This window comes from Rissa tridactyla, chromosome 7, assembly GCF_028500815.1.
Source record: "Rissa tridactyla isolate bRisTri1 chromosome 7, bRisTri1.patW.cur.20221130, whole genome shotgun sequence".
In the NCBI taxonomy this organism is placed as follows: Eukaryota; Metazoa; Chordata; class Aves; order Charadriiformes; family Laridae; genus Rissa; species Rissa tridactyla.
This window is the reverse complement of record NC_071472.1, coordinates 50,994,927-51,012,685: the sequence shown is the minus strand read 5'-3', so window position 1 is coordinate 51,012,685 and position 17,759 is coordinate 50,994,927. Positions and strand designations below refer to the sequence as shown.

The following is a 17,759-nucleotide window of genomic DNA, read 5'->3' as shown; positions in this document are numbered from 1 at the left end:
GAGCGGAGACCAAACCGATTGAGACTTCAATTTTGAAGGCTGGATTTGCACAAGGAAAAAAGATGAATTTCAAAATGAGGAAATGTGGTTTCTACTTAAGTGTTTTTTGTTTTGTTTTAATGTTTGTTATATCTAAGCCAACAAAATGTGACTGACATTCCCTAAACCAGAACGTGTTTTTTTTAGCATGGCTGTGTGCAGAATGCCTCTGATGGCTTTTGCTTCCTCAGCAGCTTTCTGTGAACATTGGGTTTTCTAACTGTGGATGCCCAATTTAAATATTCCCCTCTGCAGTTTGAGCTTTAAATGTGTATGTAATATACATATGTATGTGTGTATATAAGCTTATATTATATGTGTATATAAATAAGTATTTATATATATAAAAAATAAGAGCACCACGAGCAAGTGCAGTCAGTAGAAACAAAACACTCCATCTCCAGGGACTTACTGTCCTAATGAAATTAGGAGATGGCTAAACATTTGATCCTTGTATCACTGTAGCAACTGGCTGGATATCCTGAACTGGTGTAACTCCCCTGACTTCCAGAGTGTCAGGCTGCTACAAAACTGATCTGAGGAGAGAAACAGGTTCACATTCCTCTGGTGTTTGACTAATGGTTCAGAGCGAACCTTTGATTGCAAGTGACCGCAGAATGATGCTGTAGAGCTCTTACTGCAGCAGGTCAGTCCTCTGTTGTCCTTGGCTGACCGTGGAGCCCTTCAGCATTGTGCAGAAGCAAACTTTTTGCAAGGCTGTTTTATTAATTTTTTTGGTGGTTTGGGTATTCTTGGGGCCCAAGTTTCAATGAATAAAAATTGTAACATGCAAGAGATTAGTTTCTGCTAGCTTGTTTAACTAGATAGCTTTCTATTTCTGTGCATTTCATTTCAGGAAGGACTCATTCCTGAGACCTTGATGCTTTTGACTATTGGGTTTTAAGTAAAACCCCTTTAATAATCACATTCTAGCTAGCAATTTTATCTGTATTAGTAGCAATGCACAAGGCTTGTACCTGTTTAGAAGAACACCTGTCTAAAACTGACCCGTGAAACCCTGGAAATATTAAAAAAATACAGTATCTGAAATATTTTAACATTTTATTAAAAAAATTGACAGAATTACTGCAGTCTGAATCACAGGGGTGATCTCAATTCTATTTATCAAACCCGAGTTGCTGCTTGGCGCTTGAGCCTAACATAAATCAAAGGGGAAGTATTTTTTCTGTAAAACTTTAATTTCCTCCACTAGACAGTTTTATGTAACCCGTCATTTTGGTGCTGCACTACTTTTCTTTCCAACAAAAGCAGCATCTCAAAAACTATAAATCATGTTTGCTTACAAGGAGAAATGCAATGCAAAGAAGATGCTTTAGCTTTGTGGGACTCTTTTTCCAAAATAAAATTCCAGAAACTGTTTTAAGATTCAAGAGAGGATTTTTTAACGCAAGGAGTCTGACTGGCTACTTTCTTTGTGTTTGATTGTGTAAGAATTGTCAGCTGTTCAGGTTTGTGTGTTGGTTGTTGGTTTTTTTAAGGAAAATTAAAAAAGGAGCTCTTGCAACATTCTGATTTGTGCTGGCTTCCAATTATTGCACTATTTACTCTCCTGGATAAGGAAAACCGCAGCTGTTCTTTTGGACTGTTTAAGGCTGATCTCGCTAGAGAGATGCTAAATTAGCAGACAGAATGTACACTTTTCAAAAAAGCTTTCCATCAGAGAGCTCTTTTCCACTGAAGAGTTTACTTTTCTGGTTTAGAGATATTAGACTGTCTAAAACATGAGATGCAGTTCTGTATCTTAGTTACTATACCTTTTTTTTTTTAGGCTGTGAGGTTTTTGGGGTCTGCTTGCATACTAACTACCTGGAAGCTTAGTGCCAGAATAGATGCTTTCTAATATGAAAATCAAATCGTAAGCACCCCTCTCTCAGGATTGAACTGAGGTTTGGATGAAGCTCTGCTGCTCCTGGAGCCCAAACAGTGGGCTGATTAGCAGAAGGGATTGTTTAACAAGCTTTTGTTCAGCTGCTAGAGGTGAGAAGAGTTTTGTCATGTAAGTGAAAAATTTAGATTTATGTAGGTGGAAATGTTTTAATCCTTGTCATTGTGGGAATTGAATCACGTTCTCCTTTTTAATGATGTAGTGCACGATAACTGTGATTTGGATTTGGAGAACCGCTGGATGTTTGCCTGAATTGTTGACTATGGAGTAAAAGGAATCTCTGTAACCAGAAATGGAGACATTATGCTTTTTGATTTTGTTCTGCTATTAGATCCCCATACGTGACTGATCTATGAAATGGCAGAAAATGGAACAGATTGTGACCAGAGACGCATAGGAATGATCAAAGAACAGCACAATGGAAACTTTACAGGTAGGTAGAAATGACTTAATGTTCTCAGCAGGTCAGCTTGGTGTGTAAAATGGCCAGTACAATACTCAAAAGGAATTTACGTTGGTGCACTTTATGCCTACATAATGCAAAGGGCCTCAATGCCTGAATCGATTTTGGAAAGTTCAGTCATCTCTAAATCTGAAGTCTAGAGGATTTATGTATTGTAAAGCCACAGAATAGTTTTATGCTGTGTATTTCCATTCAGTTTTCTCTTAAACTCTTTTCTTCCGCTCAAGTTCTTTTTCTGTAGCTCATATGCATGTGAGCCCTGTAAAGCTGACGTGGGTACCAACAGGGGCTGCAACAGGACTGAGCTAAAAAACTAAACTATGTTGGCAAACGTGTGGCTGGAGAAGTCAGGCTATACAGCCCCACCCTTTGGCATTGGAAAGTTAGTACTTGGTAATAAAAATCTGTTTTACTCTGGGAGAAATCCAGTTATTAGTCTCCCAATTTCTAGCTTTTCTCTTGACATTTAGCTTCACTATAATTTATCAGTTTCAATGATAAATTACTAACAAAACACTTAACTACTTCATCTCCTGCCTCGCCTCTGTTTTTCCTACTGGTATGTCTGAAATAGGCTTGGGTTAATATTTAGCATTCATGAAAAATAACCTGAGAACGTTTCTTGAAGAGCCTTGTGTCACTGAATTATCTGTGCTGTGGAGTATAGCATAGAAATGGTAATCATTTTAGTTTGCTTCCTGTCAGCTTTGCGTGTGCCAGTTCCATATTTAATTAAGTTTTGTAACCAAGTGATTTCTCAAGTTGTATGAAGTCTTACACCATTGTCTCTTATGACCTTTACTAAAAAGAAAGTTATAAAAAACAAGGTTGAAGCATCTTTATTAGACACATTAAGTGAAAAAATAGAAAACAGAAATTCTTAACGCAATGAATGCAGCAAGATTTAAAGAGGACCTGTATGCGTGTATGTATGGAACAGATCAAAGCCTTTTACTTAAAGGCTTAAATCATTCTGTAACTCTGAGGGAATGTGGAAGTTATCCAGTATTTGCCGATGTAGGATTTCTGTTAGTTCGTCTGAAGCCAACTGATGCTTACAGCTAAGGAATACAAAATTACATGGCCTATGTGACTAACGAGGTATGCAATTTCTATGTAAATATTAGCATCTGATAAAGCAGCATTTTGCAGTGACTGGAATAAGACTGAAATAATACATCTTGAGTTACAATATGCTGGGGATTCAGATTAGATTAATATTTTAAATGTAACAGCTTTTTACAAATTTAAAATTTATGAGTATTATTGCAGTGCTTTAAATGTATACAAAACAGAATAGGTTTTGATTAGGTGATGTTTAAACAAGTTTGATGTCTGTTTGGATACAAGAATTATTTTTGTTTATTTTTTCCATTGTTTTGCCATCTTATTTTTTTCTTTTATTTCAGAATTAATTTTCTTTAAAAATTTAAAAATTATTACTGCTCATTAGCTTGATGACCTTTGAACAAGCCATTCTCATCCGAAAAATAGCTAGGGTTCTTATTAACCTTGATGGTATTGTAAGCGCAAAGTAACACATTTACTAGAAGAACCTTTTTTTCTGTACTTGTAAGGTAGCGTGCAGTGAGTGGTGTTACAGTAGTGTTGAGCTCTGCATCGTAACCAAATCACTGCAGTTAAAAGCAACCAGATGTATAGCGTCAGTCCAGAGGAAGACTGTGGTATGGAAGCAGGGCCTTTTCATGGGAGCATTTCCTGTTGTCTGGGCTCGTTTTGGAGAAGCTGAACAGCGTGGCAAGGCTTACCGTAGCCTGAGGATCCTGACTGGGACGGTAGATGCTATTATCCGGTTACACAGTGACTGGAGTGTATAGAGAGCACATGTAATTCAATCTAGTTCGATTGGAGAAGTCTGAGAATAGCTTTTGGAAGAGAACCAAATTCAAAAGTTCAAAGTGAAACGTGGTGTCTGTAGTGGGTGAGAGAGTCACGTTTGACCTAATGTATTAGCTGATTTGTAACTAGTAGTACAGTACCTTGTGTAAAGGCTAATAGATATGCCAGACTTTTTGCACCCTGGGCCAATTATATTCTTCAATGGTTGTCAGCTACATGGAGGGAAAAAGCCACCTTATTTCCTTTGCTGGAGGTCACCTGATTTCTGATGCACTTGGAGCAAACACTTAGTGATGAGTAGAAAAGATGGCTGGGAGCTCACATTAGCTTCCTAACAAAGAAAAAAAAAAGTCAGTATATTTTTGGGTGGGACAGAATCTGAACTGTCAGCCTGTGCTTTTACATTTCTGTTGCTTTTCATTTTCAGATTCCACTTTGTTGAGTGAACGGAAGCGAAGGGACCGAGAAGAGAGGTTGAATATTGTCCTCTGGAAACAACCGCTTGTTACCTTGCAGTATTTTTTCCTGGAAACTCTAATAAACTTGAAGGAATGGACCATAAAGTAAAAATCCTTTCTTTAACTTCTACTAAGCATTCTGGGGAAACCCATGCTTTGATTCAGTAGGTCATTCTGACATCTCACTTTCCCTGATGATTCACAACTTTAAAGTTCTTCTTTCAGAAATCATATTTGTTTTTGTATTCAAAGGTGGCTACTGGAACATACCACGCTTCTAGCTGTGTACCCAGACCTTCTGTCTAAATTACATGTGTGTAAATGCAGTAAGGTGTCAATGGAAGAAAGTTGCAAAATTGTTTTCTGAAGAGTTGAATATTCCCATTTGAGATATCCCTTGCCTTAAGGAACCCTAAACACAGAGTGTTCCTAGGGTTCCTTAAGGCAAGAGATACTGTACTTATGACTGCAGTGTTAAGTACTATCTATTAATGTCTGTGTTAGTATTGCTAAATGATCTTCCAGTAGCTCAGCAAGGGCAGGGTTCAGGATTACGTGGAACTTGGAGTGATGTTTATGATGCTGCAAAGAGGACTTTGCTTCTAAGCTATGTGGTCCCTTTCATAACAGGAAATGATTTATTAAAGCACTTTCCCTAAGCATCATTTACACACTGGATAAAATGGGCTTTTATTCCAGTTAGAAAATTTGCAAGTGGCAGTCCTAACATCCCCTGCTAATGCTGAAAAGCATAGCTGTTTCCTAATGCACTAGGCTTGAGGGGGTTTGGAGTGCCAAAAGGCAAACACGAGTAAAATTGGCAACTGAAAAATCCAAGAGTAGCAGCCATCCTAGTGCTTGTGTTGGTAACTGGAATCTCTTGTGTTTGGGATTGAGTTTAGTGTCGTTTTCCCAGTGAGAAGACAGGATCTAATATCACCTCGGGTGATCCTAGCTCACTGCAGAGTGAGCCAACGTTGGTGATAACGGGCTATGTTCATTGACCCTTCCAGGCTAGGTTCAAGGTGCTGACACAAAAGATCCATTGAAAGAAACTTCTGGTTTCCATTTTGATCTTCTGAAATGATTTGTATGAAAAATACCAGGTTTATGTAGTGTAGTCTTAATTCCCCTTTACACCCCCAAAAAAGAAAAAAAACCCTAAACCTACTTATCTTGCTATGTGCCTTTGTTCAGCTATCCTTGGGAATTATTTCTTTGAGAACTGTTTTATTGGGTCTTACGTTAGCCATTTCTGACAACCTCCAAGCATTTATTTAAACCCAGCAGAAATATCATTTGAGGTCTTATTTTAAGCTGTTACCTGGCTTCCTAGACACCAAATTCTGTTACAGATAGCACTCACATCCTCTGTTGCGCAGTGCATTTATGTTGTCTAGCACTAGCATGACAATCTCTTTACAGAAAATAACACTGACTATTATAAGCTATTAAGTTGAGACCTTGGATTTACTCTTAATGATCTCCTGTGTTCCACTTGAGTAAATTGTGATTTAAATGATGATGATCACTTGAAAATCCAATTATCGTACTAATATAAGCAGCACAGATGATTTTAAAATTAATGGAAAGTTAGAGTTACTTTTTTTAGCCTGCTTAATATGAAGCATTTGTGACTTTTCCTCTATTACGTCTCATATTTCTATCTTTTTCTGTCTGTCTAAATAAATAAGTTACATTCGTAGTTTGTCTGAAATTAAGTGATGCTAGCACTTGCTTTTTTATATCATTAGGTGACAGTATAATAGTGTTTTCTAGAAAATAATAAATGTATTTGCTACTGTACTGTGTGTGGCCACATACACATCAAACAGAATGCGTATGTAAAACTAAACAGCCTCAAAAGTAATCGGGTAACAAATTACCTAGGAAAACACTTTTCTCCCCTTACTGTAGTAGCTTCCCAACACTTCATAATTACTAAAATGTATTTATTAAATTTTGAGCTGTTAAGAGAGAGGTTAATTTCAATAGGTCAGGGGAAACAAAATAGTGTAAAGATTTGTTCCTCTTACTGTCTCTGTGGTTTGAAATTAGCACTTCTGTATTTCATCCACAGCTCATCCCTTGCCCAGGGCCAGCGCCTGCTTTGCACTTTGCTTACCTATGGATGTTGTTGATGGCCCGTCTTTGAGACTGTCTTGGCTGCAGAAGCCAAATATTTGTTTTCAGATGGTTACTCTGTTTTTCTTTATTTTTTTAAAAAAAAAACAAACGCATGGCTGAACTTTGATCTCATTTGACAGTGAAGCTGAGATTTTTCCATAAAGAGTAAAGGCTCCCCAGATATTTTCTTTCACGGTTTGTGTTTTTGTAATAGCAAACTTTTCAGCTGCCATTGTCCCTGCTGACTACACCCACGCAGGCCCAGTCTATAGGGATAAGTAAGTTACTTTGAAATGCATGCTAAATTATGAAAAACCCTAACTGCGATTTGTCTTTTAAGATTGTGGCATCGACGAAGTATCTTGGTGTCTTTATTACTGACGCTTGCAGTGCTTACAGCTACGTATTACATTGAAGGAACACATCAACAGGTACGAGGTTTTCAAGTTGCTTTCCATAGTGACTAATACTTCCTGTCCCTGTGCTAAAGTAGATGTATTGGGAATTGAATGGGATCTTCATGAAATTGTAATGTATCTTTTGAACTCCTACTCGCTAAGGATATTTGTTTCTCATGTCATGACTCCTCTCTGTTGTGTGTGGATGAGTCGCATTTTAGAGATGCAGAATGATCAGCTGTATCGTTTGATCTATTCTTTTGCATCTGTAGGTGTTCCACTTCTCATCCGTCCCTGAATAAGCACACCTCCGATGCTGCAGCACTCCTTCACATCTGCTGCTAACGAGCTTTTAATAGTGGTGCGAGCTCTTGAGATATAATGATAAACTGAGTCATGATAGAACTTTGTGGTTCCCAAGAAATGTTTCTTCTGCTTCTGCAGACCCATCTGTATGGAAGGGTCTCCTGACCAGCTAGGATAGGCATATATCTAGCTATAAAATGGTTTCATGGTTCAGATCTGGTTCTGCAATGCTTCTCATAGCCCCATTGTTTTCAAATGGTTGTTTAAAAATTTTTTTGTGCTTTGGTGTACGTGAAGACTGATGCTTTTGCATCACTTGAAATGTAAGCCGTTGCTTAACCATAAGGTGATGGTGTTGTCTATACCTTTCCCCTCCCCATTTCTCTTAGAGTTTCAGATTTTCCCTGGGTACAGACCAGGGAAATGGTAGAAATTTTAGACCCTGCAGAACATTTCCTTGTGCAACTGAATCATCTTACCTTACCGCTCTGACTCTGAAATCAGCAGGTTCCCAGTTTCAGAGAACTTGCTTACATCCATACTGTTATGATGTGTCTGGCTGCCTGAGGGACGTACGGGTCTGGAACAGGAGTCCTGGCTTCCCGGGATAGATCTTGAAAAGCAATGAAATGAGTTGTTTCAGCTCATCGCATTCTTGCTCACACAATCCTATGCTTGAGACCTAAGCACTTAAACGTAGAGCAAGTTGGTAGGTGGTAAATCGGTGGCCTGTTCCTCATGGACAAATTACCTGTTTCATTTAAAAACTGCCCTGGTTGGTGGCCAGCGTGAAGGCCAGCGCTTAATGCACTCAACATTTGCCACTAGATGGCTCTTGCAAACTGGTGTTGGGGCTCATGGTCCCTGAGCAGGCTGCTGGGCCTCCACTGCACCAAGGCTTGGCAGGGCAGAGCTGCTCAAGAGGTTTCCTTGAGCCTGCTGGGATCCAACCTCTGCCTCTGGGGCTGGCGAGGGGAGTGTGACCTGCAGGCTCCAGCCATAGCTCTCCGTTCTGAGTGTCTCAGTCATGTGTGCCAGCAGGTATCTGTCCATCCCCCTTCCTCCAGAGCTCCTTCCCTATAGTCCATGTCCTGCCAGTGCCTCTGCCTGTCTCTGTGTACCATCAGTGTATACTTGAATATGAACCACTTTCTTCCAAAACCATACAAAAAATAATGAAGTATATTTGTGGTTATTTGGCATTTTCAGGACCTTTTTACACTCTGGCAGGCCTGGTTAAGACTAGAAAACTTCATCTTGGTGCTGTTGGTCCATGGATAGTATGAAATGGCACCTCTTCTTGGGGCTGGGGTACAGACAAGTTGATGGCCTGGCTCATCCTTAGTATTGCTGTCATGGCAGTGAGAGGGAGATGCTGCTTCCTGTTTCTCCAGCGTACCCACCTGGACTTTTTATGTCCAGAATTTGCGGTTACTTTCCCGTATCCCCTCACTTGCGTGTACAACACATAACCAACATTTTAGTCATTTCTTAAAAGTAACAAACCTGGTTACTTACTGGTCCAAGATAAAACATTCAACAGAGTCACTGAAAGTGCAGTTAATGATATTCCTTTATTTAACCTGTTCAGGCAATTCCCTCAGTTTTCTGCTTGTTGCTTGGGCTCCAGCAGACACTGTCTGGGGCTTACTGCTCGCTCTCACACCTACTACGTCTCTTCTGGATTTCATCCCCCTAGTATTGAACGTGAATTTTTCATCCATCTCCTTGGAAACTTGCTTATTCTAAAGCATGTGGGCTTTTCTTTTCAAAGCTGCTGTTTTCTGTACATGTCTGTGCTGTAATTGTAATAAATTGCAAATAGAAGTATCTGAGATTCTGTTGCAGTTATTGTAATCCAGGTGACTATTTGCGTTAGTCTGTAGCTTTAACTTTAGCCCCTAAGAGATACCACCATTCTTGATTTTTTTTTTTTTATTTTTTTTTTCTCTTTTGTGACTTTTCTTTTTCAGTATGTGCGGTATATGGAGAAAAAGTTCTTCTGGTGTGCCTACTGGGTAGGATTAGGCATTCTGTCCTCTGTTGGACTTGGAACAGGTCTCCACACCTTTCTGCTCTATTTGGTAAGGATATTTCCATACCGTGTTCTTTCTGAGTGGAGTATTTTAATTGTTGCATATTTTTAAAGCTGTGAATAAAGATTACATAAGTCCTAGATGTTAAGTACTTTTGAAAGAAAATAAATACTTAGTATAATGCTTCTGTCCCCTAGTGAATGCTATTCATGTTCTATACTGTGTGACCTTGTTTTGTAGTTTGCATGCTATGTTTGTTGAGCTGTAGATGTTAGCCTGCTGTAATCCTCACTTTGAAACAATGAGTCAAAAATCTGTTCTCTAATTTCCTAATTTAAATGCAGCATTTTCTAGCGTGTGCAGCTCAAGTGTTTCCATTTAAAGTTTTTCAGCATACTTTTTCGTTTAGTAGCTTAAAATGTTCATTTTTCTAGATGAAACCAGTGAAGTAGGCAGCTATTTTAAAGTTCAGTCTGTATTAATTTTGCTTCGAAAATAATAGCAAGAAAAAAATTGTCTACAAAGATAATATGATATCTGTTGTTCTGAAAATTTGTATAATGTTGTTTATCTCAACTTTTAGCTAGGAAAGTTAGGGAAATGTTTGGGTGTGTTTTGCTTTTGGCCATTGGATTAGTTCCTTGTTTATGAAACCACTGTCCTGGATTTAAGAAAAGGATCCATGGCCACAAAATAATTAAAACCAGTTTATGCAACAAATGTCATCTTGTATCTGGAACAATTACAGATGTTTACTTTCAGAACTGCTTTAATCATTAACAATAACACAGAAAACACTACAAGAAACAAGAAACTCGTGCTTTTCCACACAGCAGGGCAATGCCTGTTGGATCGAATGGCATCTCTGTGGGCTGCGGTTGCAGAAGCCTTAGACTCACTCGTAATGTAGCTTCTCTCCTAAAGACTACAGAGGCAAAAAGTACAGGAGAAAGGAAACTATTGCCAAACAGAAACAAGTTTATGCATGCATAGCCTTCTAGACAAAAGTATTGCTGTCACTCTGACAGACTGGAAATGGAAATTCAGTAAAGCTGACGAACAAGAGTGTCTAAACATTTTTACAAAACACTGGATAGGGCTTCGACAACAGGGAATTGACACTGTTACAGATCTTTCTGACTTGCAGAGATAAGGGATGTTTAGGGACAGAAGAACATGGGCTTGACCGAGGGAGAATCAATCAAAATCATCAGGAAGGGAAAGGAAAGCACTTCAGGTTTGCTGCAGAAATCAGTTGATCATGACTTAAATCAGCAAGAAGGAAACAGTTTAAATGATAGATTTTCATCATCTTCTGCATTTTTTTTATGTTTTCTTAGGCTATCACCCAGTGACAGTCAACTTAAGATTTCTCCTGACAAAAGATTTCATGTATTTCGACATCCTCTTTGAAGCGGTTTGGAGAGCTTATACAGTTCCTAGTCTTAATTCTTACACGTGCTGGGTCAGAAATCTAGTAAATAAGAAATGTTGTCCATCACTTCTAAACTATATTTGAAAGTGGGTAGGAAGAGTGCTGTCGTTTTATACCCTAGTCCACTCCAAGATGATTTTGTCACATAAAGGAGTGACAAAGACAGCACCGCTTCTTTTTACCTAAAAGAAGGCGGACCAAAATGATCTTTCTTTTACTCTGTATTTAAAAATTCAGATGTTTAAATAGTTCTAAATTACTTTAATAGAAAATAAATTATATTTCATAACATCACTTCAGTTTTCCTGTGGAGTATACGAGCCTAGTGGATATATTTAGGCCGTGACCTGAGCTGACGTTAAAGTACCACAAAATGTAACTTATCTATTGGTTTATCAATATAATTTGTGGGGGCTGTACAGGAGATGAACAGCCTTCCAAAGATTATAAGGAGATGTGTTGTGGAGGAAAAGAAATTTAGTTTAATATTGTTAGCGAAGGTATTTATTTGGAATGTAAGAGGCAAGGTTTCACATAACTTTTCTAGGGGAAAAAAACCAGACAAAATAGACTGCACTGAATAATGAGAAGGTGATTACAGAATAAAACGTAATAAAACGATACCATCAACGTCCACTGTGTAACAATACAGGAGAAATACTTGTTTGCTCTAAGTATGTAAGGCAGATAAGCATGTTTCTATTACATTGAGGGAATTCCATAAAGGCAGTGAGTGTAGGAAGAGAGAGAAACAAGGATTCATTATCCTCTTTTCTCCTGTGCAAGGTTCTGTGATCAGCATGGACCGTAAATTCAGGTCAGTTAATGCTTTTAGGGCACTGAAGGCTTGTCTGAACCCTGAATAGTGAACTTGGTGGAATGTATTTGGCTTTGTAGCCACTAGATGGCGGTGGGAGTGTACAAACACAACTTTATTGCCTTTAACAGTGTGTTGCCATTTTAAGTACCTGAACTATTAATACCTCTGTCAATACAGCTATATCAGCAATATCTATATGCAATATGCTATCCGTGTAGAAATAGGCTTCTTAATATCTTCTCAGTTTGAGCCGACGCCTTGTGTGAAAGGGAACACGGAGTACTAACTTAAGACTGTTGGTGCAACTTTTAGGGGTAAAACCCATCTGGAAACAATGCAATTAGGAGCTCCAGCTTTCAAATGAGGAGTTTAAAACTATTTTGCTTTGTTAATTGTGCAGCAGTTTCCTCTAAAAGTAGAAATACAAAAGGTTAAGTGTGGAACTTGCTATATTAACTTTTACATTAACTGTATATCTACTTTTCATATTCCACATACTTTAATTACCTTTCTTCATTATGGTAAAACTTATTCTTCAGTTGATTCAAAGAAACAAAAAGTTACAAAGCAGTAAATCCCCTTCTGCTTTAGTGCCTGGATTTACTGGCAATAGAGAATAGACTTAGTAAGTGTTTTAAAATTGCTTTTAATTAATTGCTCGTTTTGAATCTGTATGTACAGGGAGATTGTTGGGAATGCAATTACATGCTTAGAGAACAATGCTCTTGGGCCCACCCATGTGCTGCTGAGCTCCTGTTGATGCTTGCGTATTGTCTCTGCCATTAAGGGCCGAGGGGTAGGAATTGATGGCATGTAGGCACCTGCTCAGACGCTGTGCCTGAACTTCTTCAGCTGTGACACAGGTGCATCTTTTTTAAGTATAGCCTTCCTTTTACTGCATATGACTGTTTTCATATCAAACTGTTCATAAGCACAGCCTGTTAGCTGGGCAAACCATCGAAAGAGTTATGCAATAGAGGCAGTATCTGAATGCCTCCAGAGGGTTGCTTTCCCTGACATGGTTAGCTGTTTTTCCAGTGTTGAAAACTGTCATTTGTCTGGGTTCTTCAGAGCATCTCTCACCAGCTGCTTTTTGGAACGGCATGAATTCAAGTGCCAGGAGAGATCCTGGGGTTAGCCGAGAAGAGAGTACTTGGAAACGGTTTGCTTAAAGTAGATTTTTACGGTCTAAAGCAGTCTCGGGCAGGGGGGATGTTACCCTCTGGGTAATATCACTTCACGTCTGATTTGGATGTTGTTGGTCACCAGAACATTCTTGCTGCATGCATCTCGGTGGAGGAGGGAGGTCAATTTTGTCAGTTTGATAATAGGCTTTTTATTGCTATTTCTGTGATTCAAGAACTTTCTATGTGTTATAAAGGATCCGAACATTGTCTGCTGTATTGGTTTCTACTTTAATGTGGCTTCCTTAGTTGTAGTCAGCTCTAAATATAAGATTTGACATGGCTTTTTGGGAAACAATTCTCGTGCTGTAAATTGGCACTGGGCTGAGGGCTGGCACGGAGCAGATCTTCATCGCAGAAATAGGGAAGCAGGCCACTCTTCCAAGAATCCTTTTAATTCTGACACTTTCAAAACAAGTCTGCTGGCTTATTTTCCCAAAGTCCATTAAAGGTTTTTCACAATTCTTTAAAAACAACACTTTAAAAATAGTAATCATGAAGTGGTCCTGTAGGAAATAAAACTATTATGATTAATGACTTTAAATATTGTTTTTAACAGCACACAGCTTTTTTGTTCTTAGTCCTGAGATGTTTTCTCTTCTATTGGTGATATATTAAAATATATATGGCATGAATCACCTAATTACCAAAAGAAGGTGACTGAGGGTAACTCGTCAGGAATCTCTTGCATTTGTACAGCTTGGAGAGATCTGTTTGCTGCCGCGAAATGCAATGAATGAGCTGCTGGGGGGGCACGGGGGACGCTAGATGGAGTGCTGGCTTGGGACCGCACCGCCACTGCCATACTCACGCCACGCTCTGCCTCGTGATTTGGTTTCAGTTCAGCTCTGGCAAACGGATTGCAAAAGATGCGGCCGAGGCAAACAAAATCAGCTTAGAATTAAAGCCTTGCGCGAGAAGCAGATGATAAATGTCCCTTCTGTGTATGGTCCGTTACAATATGTAACGGTGGGGAATGAATGGAAGCGAATTCCTCACAGGTCAAAAGTGCAGAGTGAGCTTTGGCTGTTTGTATTTGTTTGTGTTTTTGTTTCTTAAATATGGCTCTGCTGGCTTGCTGATAGAGCCAAGTGGAGCAACTGCTGCAAAGGTTTTCGCTGGTGGCCGGGCTGAGGACTAGCACAAACAGGAAACCTGAGGCACAATAGGGATGGTTCGTATGTGGAGGTCACACAACCGTTTGAATTTTTTCAGAACTTAGTATGTGGGTTTGTCGTCTAATTCTTACTGGGGTGCTCTGGCGCAGAGTGGAAGAGAGCACGGCAGTAATTTCAGGCCATGAAAAAGAACAGAAAACTGCCTTTAAAGAGAAGTGAGTTGAAAAGACAGTGTCCTTATTGACAGTGCTGGCTTTAGAGAGCCAGATTGAGTTTATCTGGGCTTGAGGGTTCAATGTCTCGCTTTTGTTCTGAATTGGTTCCAGGGTCTGGCTTTTGTGAGGGGTTACATTCTGGCCTCCCGAAAGTGTGGTAGTTTGGGTAGTTTGCAGCTGAAATGAGTGGCGTTTTGGCTCTATCTGAACTGGTTGAGGTTAGAATCTGAAGATTTCAAATCCAGACACCTTGTGCAATAATAAGGCCATTAGCTTTTAAAAAGAAAAAAAAAAATTGTTGGAGTAAATAATAAATAAAATTTAAAAACCCCCAAACAAATAAAACCACAAATAATTAAAAGAAAAAACACAAACAAAAAACAAAACAAACCAAAAACATTTTCCTGCCTGGACTACTGAAAACTTTTTAAAATCAAACCTAATTCCTTTTAGTTATCTGGTTCCAGGAGCTGACCTTGTAAGGAGACTCATGATAAAATTACTGAAGTGCTTCTAAAAAAAAAAAGCTCACAGGGCTTGCTGCACTTTATGAAGTAAACAGAATAATTTAGAAATCCACAGAACTTACTCCAATTTTTTTTTCTCCATTTATTTACTTGTGACTTTAATACAGGAGTATTTTAATAGTGATTGTCAGCTTGAGGAGAAGTTTTGCTCTTTCCATTTAGATGGAAAGACTAGTGTGAGTTACCACACAGAAGAGTGTTAAGTAACTAGCGAGTTGCTAGTGTGAGTAACCCACAGAAAACTATGGGTTCTGTGTGTGGAGGAAAAAGAGAAACAAAAGCTAAGCTGCCTCAGCCAGGTGGGAGGGCGCAGCAGTGCTCCCCTCCCCAGCGCTGAATTATTTTTGTGAAGTGAGGTGTTCATTTTCAGTCCATACTTTTCTTCAATTCACATGTCAACTTGCAAGCCTAAAACAAATGAAATAAAAAATGGTTCTGTCTAATATCTGTGCTCAGATTACTGCTCTTGATTTGTTAAGGTTAATTGAAAGAAAAATACATGGTGGGTGCAGAAGACAGAAATTAATGCTAAAGTAAGGTGAAACAGATCCTGTTTGTGTGAGGGTTGTTTGTGACTCTTACTCTCTCATTTGTTTCCTTCATGCCTTTAAACCTACTTCCTCCAGCTGTCCTAAGCTTTTTACAATGAATTGAAACATCCTGGACTACTTGAATCAACATGTAACTTTAAAAAAATCACTTTTGCTGACCATCTCTTGACAGGAACTCCTGCTTACAGCTGACATGGTCTCCGTTCTGCTTGAAACTGCAGCCTAGATATTAATAATGCACTGATGAACTAACTGATGCACTGATGAAGGATCCGATGGATTAATCTGGACACTGCTGCCAGATTAGTTGTGTAACCTGGGAGTTTCTTAAATCTTCTGGTGGCTTGCTTGCATTTAAAAAAATCTGAGATGAAATAGGGTATTTTCAAGGAGAAAAATGTTCGTTTGGAGCCTTAGTTCCCTCTAAGCGCACCCGTTGTTGTTGTATGTGTCAGATACCGATAGATACCTGCAGAGAATTAAACCAGCATCTCTGGTTTAGATTATGCTGTAGGAGAACAATCCCTTCAACTGCTGCAGCTCAGTGGGGGAGACTGTGAGCTGAGCCCCAAGCCTCCGGACTGGTGTGTTAACATGAGTTGAAATCAATGGTGGTTTTAAGTTCTGCTGGGTGCAAGCCTGGCAACTGCTGGGTGGATGCTGCTGGTCCCACTGCCCTGCTCCGAGGGTGGTAGCCTCTGGCGTGGGGGCCGGTGGAACAGCTGGAAGCAATAACCTCCCGTATTGCCCCACCGTGGATTGCTGGACCTCATGAGTCAGAGCCCGAAATGGTGTGACTGCGAGTTCCATATACGGCCTCCCGTGCTGCTGAAAGCGGTGCTATGTCAGAGTCTGGATGGTTTATCTAAAGCTGGAGCTGTGGCAATAAACAGCTAATGTGAAGCGCCTCCATCTGTGTGGGATTAGCTACTTCGACTTTTCAGAAATCTGCAAAATACTGATGTCATATTAATATTTAAGCTATATTGAGCATCGTGGCCAGCCATAGGGATTTGAACTTGCAGCAAGCTGAGGAGTTAGTAAGGTGCTCGGTATGCCCTTTTCTTCCTTTTGAGAGTTGATGGACTTTACCTTGTAGATGCTGACGCCTTGTTTTCATTATCTGCTCTCGACTTCCTCATCACTGGTTCTGTGTCTCATAACTCTCCTGGGAGGTCACATTACGCTTTCTCCTCATTTGCTCCCTTGGAGTTTCTGCTCTTTTTTTTTTCTTTTTTTTTCTTTTTTTTTTTTTTTCTGCACAGCCTGAACTTTATACTTTTCATGTCACTGCTTCCTTGAACGGCCTGGAAATAATGATAACAGTGCAAGACGATCTCTAATTGGAGACGTTAAAGCCAATCATCACTACTAGTGTCAATTTGAATAGACGCTGTGATTTATTCTTCAGAAATAATAAGTGGGTGGCTAGGGAAGGGCAAGGAGAAAATGCTGACAGATTATTTTTGTCTTCTGTCAGCACCAGAGTATAAACTTGGATTCTTCCAATTGTGCCTTTCCCTGACACAAGTCTCTCTGCTCCTATAGAAAGTCGCGTGGGCACAGCCTTACAAAACGTCTGCTTTTTGTGTTACTCCTCAAAGTAGCAACGTGGCCCTGTTATGCATGCAGGGGTACCACGTGCCTGCTCCCTCGGTGGTTCTTGTTCAGTCATATTCAGAGCTTGTGGCTCATCGTTTGGAATTTCCATCAGCTCTGTGCTGTGGGGCAAGGCTTGACTGAAGTGGGAATAGAAACTTGCTAACAGACACATGATTGTGTAAAATTAATACATCGCTTGAAATGCCGTGACGGCCTGCTAAAACTAGCTCTGACCACTTGATGGATGTTTGTGTCACTTGGGGATGCTCTAGGTATGGGATCCTTCTTCATTCTGGGCCCTGTTTTACAGCCGTCACTGCATACCAGACATTATAGAAAATCATGAGGCATTTTAATCTTGTAACACAGACAGACAAACTAGATTGACATATTTACTAGCCACCTCCCGATCAAGCTTGTCCCTCTGAATCACAGAACGGTTTTCTTTGTGGGTAGTTGTCCGCTGCCCTTGAAGATAAAAAGGATGCTGTAACGTGGTGTTACTTTCTGGAGAGGTGTAATGACTTCATAGATAAGTATGAGATGAGTCGCAGCCTGGGGCAACGCTTGCAGGATGTTTCCCATGAGAAGCGAGCTTTTGTTTTTCCAATTTATCTTAATCAAATATAGCATGACATGTTTCCCCCCTGTGGAAGGGCTGAATCTTGAACCCAGTATGAAAAGCAGCGTATCCATGGAGGAAAACAGATTTTT

At 39.6% G+C, this 17,759-nt stretch overlaps 1 protein-coding gene across 6 annotated transcripts in view; it reads left to right on the top strand.

Annotated features, from left to right (window-relative positions):
- Nucleotides 1-17,759, top strand: part of VMP1 (vacuole membrane protein 1) — a 69,170-nt gene that overhangs the window by 6,528 nt on the left and 44,883 nt on the right. For 5 of the 6 annotated variants that reach the window (XM_054208929.1, XM_054208933.1, XM_054208930.1 and 2 more), the window contains 4 exons: nucleotides 2,277-2,378; nucleotides 4,696-4,831; nucleotides 7,194-7,284; nucleotides 9,531-9,641. In XM_054208929.1, the coding sequence (XP_054064904.1) occupies nucleotides 2,303-2,378; nucleotides 4,696-4,831; nucleotides 7,194-7,284; nucleotides 9,531-9,641 (414 nt within the window). In that variant the 5' untranslated portion in view covers nucleotides 2,277-2,302. Of the gene's footprint in view, nucleotides 1-1,721; nucleotides 2,038-2,276; nucleotides 2,379-4,695; nucleotides 4,832-7,193; nucleotides 7,285-9,530; nucleotides 9,642-17,759 lie in introns of those variants that run through there. The other variant, XM_054208934.1, reaches the window with a different exon arrangement.